Here is a 14,599-nt window from a genome sequence, read left to right on the forward strand (position 1 = left end):
AAAAACAACAAAAACAAGCTTCTAGTTATCGTGACAACCAGCATGTACTCTAAACCAGTCTCAAACGAGTGTGAAAGTGTGCACCTGGTTCCAACTCAGATCAAACCAAAGACTGTGGCATCATCACTTCGGTACTCTATTCCCCAAAGCTTCCTCGATCCCTACAGACGTACAGCTTATAAATTATCTACCCTGCAGGGTGATTGATGTTGAAGTTAATCCACTCCATGATTTTGCAGCACCCTTCATGAATTTGACTTATCATGCACATATAAAAAGGAAAATTAACAATGGATGACTTTTTGAGAAACATCACAGTTACCTCTAGATGTCTACATCAAAGTAATAATCCCCTTCCTCTCAATTTTAAGCACTGTCATTGAACAATTTGACAGCAAGCATTCACTTGAAATTGTGCGTTGACAAACAATTAGTATCCGATTCAATACTAAGCATGAAATTTCCCTCTCCCAGCCTGTCACTTGTAGTGCATATCCAGATGTGACTCTGTCAAACTTGAAGGGTGGGAGACACCATAAAACAATGTATTCAATGATTTGATGCCATGATGCCACGGCGTCAGTGTTAAACCTTGACACTAACTATGGAGGTGTTCTATTTTCCTGAAATGAAGAAATGCCACTTTCACACTGAGACACCATATTTTGAAGTGCAGCTTGCGCAAAGTTTTGAACAGCTTTGCCTCTACAGAGTGTTTATGGCATGTTAAATGTCAAAACAGATTTTGATTTGTCCACTGATTCAAGTAAATGAGATTCATATAAAAGAAACTAATTTACAAAATGCAAATACCAAGGTACACAAACTTCAGGTAGACATATGAATGATGCACATTCATAATACACCATGGATAGCTTTGAAATAAGGTGACGATTGAATCAGATGCATGCAATCACTTTGCCCACAAATGTATGCGAAAAAGTGCTTTGACACAACTGTGACATTTGTGTTTACTCAGTCTACAATTGTGAAAATGTATTCATTTTTTTCATCAGAGAATCAGGTACATTGTTAACTTATGATCTATTAGCTACTGGAAAAAAGACATGTCATGTGCATTATCAAATCTCATTTTACCACACATACACACATACCTGTGGATGAGTAGATTTAAACAGAGGGTCCATACTCTTGAAATATAAACATACAACTGCATAAAGTAGATTTTCACTTACATCAGGATATAGTAAGCATATACACATGGCGGTGATAAATCATGGAGCTTTTATAAACTGGACATTAACTAGTCGTAGTTTATACGGTGAAAATGCAGGATCTGCTCTGAGCTATAGAGTTTTTGTCCTGAATTTTTGCTCCTTCTAATTTGCAGGGGTGTATTCCAGAGTACTTGGAAAAAACCGGACAGTTACGAAAAAAAAGTCTGAAGTGCATTGAAATGTAAACATTTCAAATCATTTGAAGTACCTAAAAGTCTGAAAAGTGGGTTTTGGGCAGAGTAGAGAAAAAAGAAATCAGATTAAATTCTGAACTCTCATATCCTTGGATTTGTTAACATGTCCTAGCAAGTTAGTCATGATCACCAGTGGCTACGAGTGAATGCTTCCTACTTGTAATTTAATGTCGCTCCAAGTTAGGTTTGCTTCTCTGGTTAAGTCTGTTGTTCAACATTAGCTGATTGAAGCGGAATCTATTCTTGTTGGTACACTGAATGGAATTTAAAAAAAAAGTTGTAATGTAAAGGAATCATCTCACATGGCATTGTATTCATAAATAAAAATAAATTCTTCTTAATGGTTCTGCATATTTGATTTAGTTTTGCTCATTTTTTTTTCTCTTTGTATTTATCAGTGATTTAGTTTTGCTCATTTTTTCTCTTTGTATTCTTTTAAATCACTTTGATTAGACAAGTCATGGGGGGGGGGGGGACAAGATGAATTCTTGAATGCTTTGAAATTGAACACAAGTAACTGCTTCTCACACTTCTCATTCGGTACTTTATATTGTCAGGCATTTTTCACATTATTGGAAGCATTGGTCGCTTGGCGAAACCAGGAAAATGCACATATATGTTGAGACTCATGAAATATTGATATAGCGTCAACAAGCCTTTGGCAATACTACTTAAGATTTTCACACATGGCACTTCTGTTTTATATTGCTCAGCACTTCCACATCACCTCCTAGTCACTGTCACTATCGTTATGCCTCGAGTAGCAGTTCGTGCTGCGATAATGTCGCTTTTTGCCGGAACTATTAACTTTGAACTTTTTGAAACCATTTTTGCTTGCAGCCCCGTCTTTGGTACTGTTTGACGCAGTACTCTCGGCATCATGCTTCCCTTTGCCGCTATCAGTGCTGCAACAGGCTGCAGACATTCTCACAGGCTGGCTTCTGCTTCCATTCGATGTACTGGGATAACCTTGGTGTCCCTTGGGATCGGGGTGCTTGATTTTGCTCTTAGCTTTGCTTTTAGTGCCAGCTGTTTGCACCTGGCCAGCAGTTCTCTGCGCATGGCTCCCTGCACCCGATGTACGGTTTTGGACAGCTGAATTTGTCGAGTCAATGGTTATTTCAGGGAACCCATTCTGCACATGTCTTGGTGAGTTTGATGGTGAGGAGTGACTTGAAGCTACAGAAGCTAGTCTCCCCATCGCTGTACTAGAGTTTGTAGAGGAATCTCTTTGAGTACTCCTAGAAGAAGGGGGAGAATATGGCCCAGACACAGGAGAAATAAAAGAGCTGGAGACGTCCTCCAATGCCATTATTCTGTGTCGTCTCAAGGAAGCAGCCCTTTGCCGGGCTGAATCTGTTCTCTGCCGCAGCTGTCCAACGAGAGCGAGGAATTGCTCATTGTCTTCTGAAAGGCTTGAATCGCTCTCACTCCCTTCAGTGATGCGCTCTTTCATGACACGACTGAATGCGAGCCTTTGCTGTATGCTGGCCAACCTGTCCTTCTCTGCTTGCGAATGCACAGTGCCTGCAGACTTTCCCCTCACGCCCAGGTCTTTTCCCTTCTTGCTCTTTTGTCGCATGATGCGCCGCAGCAAGCGACTCCGATACCTCATCACCAGAAAGTCCTCTGACTCATCACTACTGCTGGAGGAGTCTGTAGTACTTCTGCTCCTCGTTCTCCCCCTCTCTCTTCGGCTGCTGCCATCTGAAACATGGCTAGTTTGACTTGTGCTACATCTGTCCTGAGCATCTGAGGCACTGGCCTTACTCTTCTTGAGATGATCACCCTTTCCACCTGCACTGCATCCTGTTGCATCACTGCCAGCACTCATCAGCCTCTCCTCCACCTGGCTCTTTGGCATCGCTTTGTTTACTGCCCCTTGTGAGCTCCCCTGGCGGAAGAGATCGCTGTCACTGTCACTCTCCATGCCCAGTTCTGGGGGTAGCAAGGATGGCATCACTGGACCATCCGCATCAGAGCTGTTGGCGTCACTATGATCACGCACGAAATGCAGGTACAGGCTATCGGGGCTGAGAGCACTGTCGTCAGACGAATCACTGCTAAAGCTGTGATCGACTTCCCTCTGGATGAAGGAATCAAAGAAGGCTAGCATCCTCGGGTCTTCTTCCTTTGATTTGTCAGAGTAGTCATGTGATAAAGCCGAACCAGAGCTGATCATGAGGTTAAAGTACTGCTGGCGAGTGTACATCTTCCTTGGAGATTCATTTCCATCCGACATCCCTGGCATCTTGATGGCACTCCACAACTACAGCGAATAAGCAAGACAGAGAGGAGAGTACAATTAATATGTGCCTATTTCTAAAATAGTAAATTTAGTGCTCTGTGAATCTTGATGCCCCATTATCCATCAATTGCTCTTACAATCTCCATTATATATGGCAAAGTTCAAAGAGAGTAATCTGACTGCCGCACACTCGACTCGGATGGCTCCACTGCTCATGCAATCACAATATCTGCCATGTAAACATGGCCCACATCTACAATTTTATGAAATTCACTGATCTTAACGACAGACCAGAAAGTGACCTCTAATGCTTTCTGTATGAATTAACCTTATGGAATATATTGCCAGAAAAGGCATTTTAGCTTAATTTTAGTGGTCTTTAGTTCAAGCCTATATCCTCTCCCCTCGTCATTTCATGCAACTAATCAATCATTCATTTCTAATCTACTTGCCAAGTAATATGACTACAGTATACTTCTTGGTGGAGGTCTGGAGAAGAAAATTACACTTTTGACCTAAGTAGAGTGACCCTTGGTCTTGACTTCCTACCATCATCACATACAGTATGCAAATAACTGTCATCTTATTTCTGTGCTGTCCATCAATGTACGTCACCACTAGACATTCCTAACTGAAGTTTTTGGCTGGAAATTACATTTGTTGCAAAATGTGCATTGATCTCCGATTTTCTTGAACCATTCATCACTCTCATGGTCATGTAGATGACTGTAGATTCACTTTTACCCTCCCTACGAAATCTTACTACCTTCGGACTGCACAACTGGCCATTCCAAGATGGAGTTACAGCCCAAACATGTCTCGTTACAGTTCAGTAACCGTTGACATTTGAGGTACGTAACGTATGAATAGCAATGCCCTGCAATGTTCCTTGTGATGCAACCTAATACTAGCAGACACTTCAGTTGATACTCATTATAGATAATGTGTACATGTTCTTTTTTTTTTACATGGTCACAGGACATGCATCCAATGAAACAGTATCATCTTCATACCCTCATGATTAAAAATATGATTATTATTATCATCATCATTACAATAATCATCATCAATATTCTTATCATTATGGCTGTGTTTACCAACATCATCACAACCATCATCGTCATCAATATAAAGTCCACTACTGACAATACCTTGATGACTTTCTCAACGCCCGAGGATGCAATGAGGAAGGTCCCTGGACTGAACCTGACTTGGTTGACAATCTGCCTGTGACCTCTCAGAACCATATGGGCCTCATTCACATGTTGAACTGCATGGAGATAACATAAACAATGACATCTCTGTGACATATACCCTTCATCTACATTCACTAGTCTCCTTAATGTGTCAACTCAAGCCTCATGTGTACACACACACACACACACACACACACACACACACACACAAAAGTTTGTTTATTCTTTTGACATATCAAATATCACTCTAAAATACTATAATATTGATAGTATCATTTGAGTTGTACTAATATAAAGATTCTAGTTGAAAACTGATTTTTTTTTTTTTTAAGGTTGAGATATACAAAGTTTTGATACTCATTGATGACCATAGAAAAGTATTGCAATGAGTAAAGTACTGCAATGACCTCTGAATTCTTTTCAGAAAATGGTTGTTCATGGATGAAAAATCATCATGAATGACATCCTGGAATCATAGTGCTATCACATTTTTTTTTTCTTTCTTGAGCAATTCAAATAAGTAAATCAAAGTCATACACAACAAATGATTACTTTCAGACTACAAAAATCATTTCTCCAAAGTGCTCAATGCATTGATAACATTGGGCAGATACCTTCGCATTCACATGAAACTTATGAACTTACTTTCTTCACTTGGATCTGGAACTCTCCAAATGTACAGGTTGAAGTCATCGGAGCCGGACAAAACATACTAGGAAAAAAAGCAAAAGAAGACAGCTGACGTTATTCCATTAAGTCCTAGGGATATTTTCCTGCAGAAATTATCATCTTGTCATCACATTTGATATTTCACTACATATCTTATATTGGACAAAGATTAGATGGAACTGGCTAAATTCATTACACCTTCAGAAATCCAAATCAATTAAAAAGTTTTACCAATATAAAAGAAAAACAGGAACTTCCATATTTTGTGTGGTCAAGAATCAGCAATAAAATAAAACAATAAAGATGCTTTTGAAGATCCTGCCACTGAGACAATTAATTGTACACGAACGACAAAAGGCTAAAAAACCAATACATTTTGTATTCTACCCTATGAAAATCTTAATGATGAATAGTAAAGAGAGATTAAATATTTTTCCAAAGGTAGCAGAGCAGTGGGAAAATATTGCGTCGAGGGGAAAATATAACTCCCAAGGAACTGTCAAGAGTTACACTACAACGACAGACAGGGAAATATATTATGGTCTACATAAATACAATCACTTCATTCTAGCCCCATCAGCAGCCAGTCAATGTCTTGAATTATATTACATGGTGCAGTGTCATTGCTCGCAATGTAATGATCTTGATCCTCGCTGCATTAGCCACATGTTTACATTATGACAAATCACAGACCAGTATTTATGTAGACCATTAAATATCATACCATAAATAGCAAGCATATTACACTCCAATATATCATAATTGGCCCCACTGTATGCTGGACTCATTGTTATCCAATCACATCATGACTTAAAATGCTATTATGCTGTTGCTATAGTTGCTGGTATTTCTATGAAATGATTCAGGTGAAATAAAAAATAAAAAAATGAAGGAAAGAATGACATGAACTTGTAAAAGGTTACTACCTGATCTCTGTCTCCACCAAAGCAGCAGCTCTTCATTGTGCAGGAGTTGTAGTAACCCTCGTGGTTGAACTCCACCGCAGGGACAGGGCTGTGGATGTCATAGAGTACGGCTGGCAGTCGGCGCCTGAGGGCCAGGAGCTGAGTCCCCAGCTGATTAAAGCGCACGCTCATGGCATTCATCTGGGTGTAGGCACTTCCATACTTCATCAAGCAGCTGAGAAAATTTGGTTACAGAAAGAAGAAAGACAGATGACTACATAAATCATGGTGATATTAAAGGGAGAAAAAAATCAAATAACTTGCACCAAAGTTTCATTTGTAAAGCAACAGCCATATTTCTGCTCTGAACTTTTTGGCAAATAAATGTGAGAGAACTGGTATGTTATCTTTAATTCTTTCCATACTATTGTCTGCTTGTTACAGATTACATTAGCTGAACAATCAACCTCCAAAGCATTAACAGCAGGTCTTCAAATACAAAATATATTATCAAGGCATAAATATGTTTATGCTATAATCTTGCGTTGATGTTTGAATGGCAATATCATAAGTGTTTACAACATGATTGAGAACTACAGCAACAGAATGAGAAATAAGTCAAATCCTTATTATCCACATTCAAGAGAACTAAATTACATTTTCCACCTCTGTGATGTTATAATTCACATTTCTGTTATGGAAAGCAATGATTTTGTAATTGTTTTACACATTTAATTTGCAATATATGTTCTACAATTAAAACACTTCAGAATATCAAGTGTAAAGCCTTACAGTATTGATCTCACATGTTAAGACTCATTACTCTCCCATGGAATAAACACAACATTGCACGGGTATAATGCAAATATTAATCTACCTCTATGAACCATGTTTAATCGAGCACCTTTCTAAAATTGAATCCTTTTTGAAGCAAAATAGAAATGACATTGGTGTACATAAAACAAACTCAATGTTCTACTCACCTTCTTGGAGCTCTCACATCCCAGAGAGCAATTCCTTCTTTGGCATTTGCAGTAGCTAGAAACCTTGGCTCTTGTGGGTGGTATACCACAGCATGAAATGCAGTCACATAGTTGGCTAAGACAAATGGCTCTGTCACAAAGAAACAGGGAAAGAAACAAGTAATGGTGTAAAACCCTATCCATCATAAGAAATTACAAATGTACATGTTTGTTTCAGGCATTAAATTCCTGTCAAAAGATGTTTCTCTAAGAAGTAGACTGACCACAAAAGATTGGAAGACAGAAAAGTCTTTCCTTTTTTTCCTAAAAAGGATCTCAAGTTCTTTCTCCTTATTTGGTTCGCTGCTGTGACCTTTCCGCACATCAGACTCAGGAAGGCATCTTCCTACAACATGTCAATTCACCCAACCACATGATGGACTCAATGTCAATTGTAATAATAGAATCCATTTCCCAACAGATGTTCCTGAAACACACAAACATGTTTGAATCATTGCTTATTTGTTGACTTATTTTTTTCTTAATTTGTGATGACTGCATCATGACTTCTACAATCACCAACGCTATGATTACTAATACTATAACCGCATTTAATCAAAATATCCATGAATCATATCCTGTCTTTAGCATATGAGGCTAAAGTGTGATATCACCCTTCCTCGACATCACTATCTTGATAGACATAGTCCATTCAATGAGCTATAAGGATCTTCCATTCCAATCTATATCTTATCTTTGGATCAGTGAGCTGATGATTGCTGGCAAGTCAAATAAAAAAATCTGGCTTTGCTGCCTGAACACACCTTGGTGACTTGGAGCACGGATGTCCCACAGCTGTATCCGCCCATCAGCACAGGCACTGGCATAGATGTTATCATTCCGTGGATCTACTGCCAGCCCGTACACTGCATCCTCATGTAGGAAAACATCTATGGCATCACCCCTGCAAAAACAAACCACAAAAGCACACTTCAATTAATCCTTTGTCTATTTCATTAACTGATCAAGACATCTGACTGAACACTTTCTTCGCTGGAAGGCGCAGCTATCAACATGTAGAAACTAACTGCAAATGAATAAAGATTACTTAATCCCCTTAATCCCTATTGTGTTGCCATGATCTTTCTGTTGAAATGAGGTACATTGCTATTCTCAAGTGGGCTGGCTAACTAACCATTCGGTCAAGTTTTGAGGAATTAAATGAATGCCGATGAACAAGCATAGCAAGAGTACAACTCATACAAAGGAATACATAAGGTGTCATCACTTTGGGCCCCCACACTTTTTTCAACCTGGAAGTACGTAAGTGGCACTCAAATAGAAATAGATAGAGATCTTGAAGTATGGCGGCGGTAAGGTTATGTGTTTTCTGTGAAGACCTTTTTTTGATAACACACGGAAATGGGAGGGGAGAGAATGATCTGAGGACCTTTTTCTTTTCTTTTTTTTTTGCTTGTCAGCTGAAGAAACCCGGAAGTGCACGGGGAGAGATGAACTGAGTCGAGGCCCTTTTTTTTTCTTTTTTTTTTGCTTGTTAGCTCATGAAACCCGGAAGTGGGCCCCCACACTTTTGAAAACACTGCGCCGGCCCTGCAACTGTAGTGTATGTATATGTGTCAGGGCACGTAATGGAGTAATTTACCTCCGATGACATCATACTCATATAAAAGCAGGGTTAGCTGGCTCTGTTGATATTGTGTTTCCCATTAAAAACAACAAGGCAAAATAGCCACAGAGAGGATGTTCTGATGAATAGAAAATGTGTTCATGCAATCAATCCTATACTTAGAGTACACTTGTAAGTCAATAAAAAAACAAACAAGGCAAGTGCCGAATTGTGTCTCGCCCATTCGCGTACAAGGAATTAATATTTTTTATAATTCTCAGAAGTTAATTGACCTGCTTATGACCTTTGACCTTGTGGTGACCTTCAACACCCCAAGGGACATTTACCATCCAAGTGTGGTCACAAACGGACAAAGGGATCAAAAGTAATGAGCCATAATCGAAACGCGCCATAAAAACTTAACATTGGGCCCTAAAAATTTGTTGACCCCTTTCTGTGACCTTTGACCTTGTGATGACCTTTAACTCCCAAAGGGACATCTACCATCCACATTTGGTCACAAACGGACATAGGGATCAAAAGTTATGAGCCACAATCAAAACGCGCCCTAAAAACATAACATTGGGCCCTAAAAGTTTGTTGACCCCTGTCTGTGACCTTTGACCTTGTGACGACCTTCACCTCCCCAAGGGACATCTTCCATCCAAGTTTGGTCACAAACAGACAAAGGGATCAAAAGTTATGAGCCATAAACGAAATGCGCCCTAAAAACTTAACACTGGGGCCCCAAAAGTTCGTTGACCCCTGTCTGTGACCTTTGGCCTTGTGGTAACCTTCAACTTCCCAAGAGACATCTACCATCACCCAAGTTTGATTGCCATTGTAGCAACATGTGCTGAGTTATGTGTGATAAGATAGTCTTGCAAGTAAACTTTAATGTATGACCTCAAATGACCTTTGACCTTATCATGTGACCTCTTACGGCACCATAACATGACGGTACCCCCAGTGCATCCATCACCCAAGTTTGATTGCCATTGTAGCAACATGCGTCGAGTTACGTGTGATAAGAGAGTCTTGAAAGTAAACTTTAACATATGACCTAAAATGACGTTTGACCTTATCCTGTGACCTCCAACGGCACCGTAACATGAAGGTACCCCCAGTGCATCTATGACCCAAGTTAGGTTGTAATCCAAGCAACTTATGTGAAGTTATTTGTCAAAAGAGAGTCTTGCAGGTAAACGTTAACATAGAAATGAGTCTTTTACTCTTTAATATATGACCTCAAATGACCTTTGACATCATCACATGACCTCCGACAACACCATAACATGAAGATACCCCTAGTGCTTCTATCGCCCAAGTGTGGCTGCCATTGCTGTAACAGTTGCCAAGTTATGCATCATAAGAGTCTTGCAGGTAAACTTTAACATTTGTGACGGACAACGGACGGACACCATTTGGATCCCTTAGTCTCGCCTTCCCCTCCGGTGGGCGAGACAAAAACGATAAACAAACAAACAAACAAACAAAATCCTTGCAGTTACCACTAAACATTGTACACTTACCGCCTTGTATCATGGACCAACACTTGATCATCATTGCCACCAGAGAATATCTTCCCATTTTCATTGTCAAAAGCCATGCAGAAGATGTTGGAGTGGTGTTCACCCTTCATGCTGTTGGGCTCATAGCGGGAGTCTAATGCTTTGTTGATATTCCACAGCAGGACACGTCTGTCATCACCACCTAGGGATAAGGAGATACCATAACAAAAATAATTTTGATATTACTCAAGATATGAAGAGCTGTGATGATGTTTGATAACTATTCTATTTCATGTTCCTAACATGCACATCTAAACTTCAAATGATGATAAATTATGTATTCTAGAGTCCAACTGATGTCGAAACTTGGTTAGAACATTCAGAGAACGCAGGGGCAAGAAATTCTCAATTGGTACAAAATAAATCTGTAAATGTTTGTGATATTAGTACAAGTCTCTTGGAGCAAATATCAAATGTATTTTACATGTAGAAGTCAGTGGCAAGATTGCTATTGTGGACAAGCATCTGATATTAACCTGAAAATAGGGTTGTGCTGCACTCAAACAGAATTTTATCTGTACCATAATTTTTTTTTCTTTCATAAGATAGCTCGATGGCTGACTTTTATTATTACTTTTATTACTTTTTATAAAGGGGGGGGGGTTGGGGCCGGTATGCAAGGGACCGTAGCGACCGAGCCCGAGCGAGCGGAGCGAGCGAGGGGGGGAGGGTGTGGGAGGGGGGTGTCCCCCCTCCCACAGAAGGGAGAATTTTTGAAAATCTGTGTGTGAAAATGGCGTTTTCTTGTATCTAAAACACCACTATTTTTGGTATAGAGGTCATTGCCAAATTAACCCCCCCATGAAAATTTGTAAAATTTAGTTGCATTTTCCTGCAATGTAAGGCCAGTTGACAACACAGATACATTGTACAAAGAATTGGGGACCTTGGAATAAGCACTGTCAGCCTAATACTTTTATTATGAACAGCTTGTCACTGATACTGGCAAATCTCAAATAGAAAAAAATAAAATTACAAGTTTAAAAAAAAAGATAAGATAAAAAAAAAAAATGGTCCCCGGATTTTTTTTTTTTTTTTTTTTTTTTTTTTTTTTTTGGGGGGGGGGGGGTTGCAACCCCCCCAACCCCCCTCTAGATCCGCTTCTGGCTGATGGCAATTTGTAAACACCCACATTTTGCTAGTAGGGGGCAAAGGTTTTGTTGTGTCTGCAAGATCACACAGGTTCTCTATGACAGTACTTGGTCGTAAACTTTCTCCACCCCCCCCCCCCCCAAAAAAAAGAAATAGCTGGTTTCTCCTATTTTCAAAGACGCCAGTTAGACAACAGTTAAAATGGGTGTCCTGGTAGCATCTGAGAGAACATTAATCCCCCCCCCCCAAAAAAAAAAAAAAAAAAAAAACCAACCCCCCCCCCAAAAAAAAAACAACAACAACACACACACACACAAAAAACCAGCCAATCATAAGGTTGTATTGCACTGGTCCAAGTTTCATGGATGTAACCATGTTCTGCATGGGGACCATAGTGTGTTTTGCATGGGCCTGTCCTTCTACAATGTTGCCAGCTTCTATACTGTTTTCTGTACTGTTGCCCTGTGTCAAAATGTAGGAGCTCAAAGTAAACAAGAGACCCGCGGGTCTAGCGCTCACCTGAGTATCGCAAGTTCACCTTTCACGCAGTCACTAATCTAAATTATTCACAGCTCTACCAAAATTTGATGAGGCATTCTCAAGTGGAAGATGAAAATGTACAATAAGGGCCCAATTTTTTCAAGATTCCTTAATTTGGGGGAATTGGGGCCCCCTGGGGCCCTCTGGGTGGGGCATGGTGCCCAGTTTGATAAATTGAGATCCTGACCACCTAGGGATGCTACCTGCCAAGTTTGACAAAAATCCATCATGAGGTTTTCAGGAAGAAGATGAAAATGTACAATTCAGGCCTCCATTTGGACCCTTCCAACCACCCCCCCCCCCCCACCCCCAAGAGGGGCACCCCTGGATCTCCTATGAACAAACTTGAAACTACAGTCATTACTGTACTCACTCATAGTATTATCTCAGCTCTATAACTTCTGATTCTAGAGAAGATTTATAAAGATTCCTTCATTTGGGGGGTTTGGGCCCCCTGGGGGCCCCCTGGGCGGGGCATGGTGCCCATTTTAACAAATTGAGATCCTAACCCCCTAGGGATGCTACCTGCCAAGTTTGGTGAAAATGGGTCATGGGGTTCTCAAGAAGAAGATAAAAATGTACAATTTAGGCCCCATTAGGACCCCTCCTCACCCCCACCCCCCCCCCCCCCCCCTGGGTCCAAAGGGGGGCACCCCTGATTCTGCCATGAACAAACTTGAAACTACAGTCATCAATGTGCTAACTCATAGTATTAACCTAGCTCTATCACTTCTGGTTCTAGAGAAGAAGATTTTTGCGGATTCCTTAATTTTGGGGGGTTTGGGCCCCCTGGGGGCCCCCTGGGTGGGTCATGGTGCCCATTTTAACAAATGGAGTTCCTAACCCCCTAAGGATGCTACCTGCCAAGTTTGGTGAAAATGGGTCATGGAGTTCTCAAGAAGAAGATGAAAATGTACAATTTAGGCCCCATTAGAACCCTTCCCCACCCCCCTCCCCTGGGTCCCAAGGGGGGCACCCCTGATTCTGCCATGAACAAACTTGAAACTACAGTCATCAATGTACTAACTCATATTATTAACTTAGCTCTATCACTTCTGGTTCTAGAGAAGAAGATTTTTACAGATTCCTTAATTTTTGGGGGTTTGGGCCCCCCTGGGGGCCCCCTGGGTGGGGCATGGTGCCCATTTTAACAAATTGAGTTCCTAACCCCCTAGGGATGCTACCTGCCAAGTTTGATGAAAATCGGTCTTGGGGTTTTCAAGAAGAAGATGAAAATGTAAAAAGTTTACGCACGACGCACGACGGACGACGCACGACGGACGACGGACGACGGACGACGGACGACGGACGACGGACGCCGGACGAAGGGCGATCGCAATAGCTCACTTGAGCCTTTGGCTCAGGTGAGCTAAAAAGCAATAGCACTGATACCAACAATGAACAAGAAGTGAAAGTGAGATATTGCAGCACAGCAAAGCAATGGGGTCAGGAGGAGGAGGTGGGGAGGGAAGAAGGAACAATGTTTGTGTACGTAAGGTAGGGAGCATCTGCATGTTTACATCATAATATCATACCGTTTCAATCAAGAGGATATTCTAAATTAGCATGCACTTACAGACTTATTAATGCCTTATTAATGTCTTAAAAGGCATTAAAATGAAACTAAAGCATATTTTTCCACTAGTTAGTTTTCAAAAGTTATTACCTCCGCCAAGGGAGGAGATTATGTTTTTGTTACCGTTGGTTTGTGTGTTCGTTTGTCCGTGTGCAAAATAACTCAAAAAGTAGTTAACGGATTGTGATGAAACTTGCAGGAAAGGTTGAGAATGACACAAGTAACAAACAATTAAATTTTGGTAGTGATCCGAGAATTTTTTGGGAATTTATGAAGGATTTTTGATATTTTGGCAGGTAGGGTCAATGAACTTGGGAGTTCAGACTGCACGTATTTGAGGTTTGCATGCGTGCACTAAAGTGCGTGCTTCAGTTTCTGCTAGGGCGAGGCACGCCGTGCAGCTGAGGGTTTATGATGTAACAAAGGCTTCTATATTGGGAAATTGGGCGACCTTCAGCACACAATGCTATAAGTACGTGGAAATCACTGATATCTCTATGGAAGAACAAGATCAGTGGTGGAAATGAGCTGCATGCTTAACTTGGCGGAGGTCTGCTCTCTCAGAGTGCTTTTCTAGTTATAATAGTGTTAATTGTTAGGCAATGTCCAAGTGTTAGTATTCTAATACATAGCCAATTATAAGGTTTACAAAGTTATAAGGTATCTCGTACATGGCTATATGTACAATGTACGTGCATATCACATGAGGCACTGCTACTAGGCTACTGCTTTTGCTTTTGTTTTATCACACATGAGATTTTCAGAGATTAGACTGAAAGCT

General features: G+C 40.6%; 1 protein-coding gene across 1 annotated transcript; it reads right to left on the reverse strand.

The window, feature by feature from the left end:
- Positions 1-1,984: 1,984 nt before the first annotated feature.
- Positions 1,985-10,756, reverse strand: LOC139736606 (uncharacterized; the record flags this gene model as incomplete). Its single annotated transcript, XM_071647353.1, has 7 exons — positions 1,985-3,701; positions 4,832-4,950; positions 5,522-5,588; positions 6,472-6,685; positions 7,434-7,563; positions 8,237-8,376; positions 10,572-10,756. Coding segments are annotated over 7 exons (2,394 nt in total), but the record flags the coding sequence as incomplete, so codon positions are not given.
- Positions 10,757-14,599: the final 3,843 nt, after the last annotated feature.

This window comes from Diadema antillarum, unplaced genomic scaffold (genome assembly GCF_040938485.1).
Source record: "Diadema antillarum isolate AM-2024a unplaced genomic scaffold, OU_Dant_1.0 seq00000657_RagTag, whole genome shotgun sequence".
Taxonomy (NCBI): domain Eukaryota; kingdom Metazoa; phylum Echinodermata; class Echinoidea; order Diadematoida; family Diadematidae; genus Diadema; species Diadema antillarum.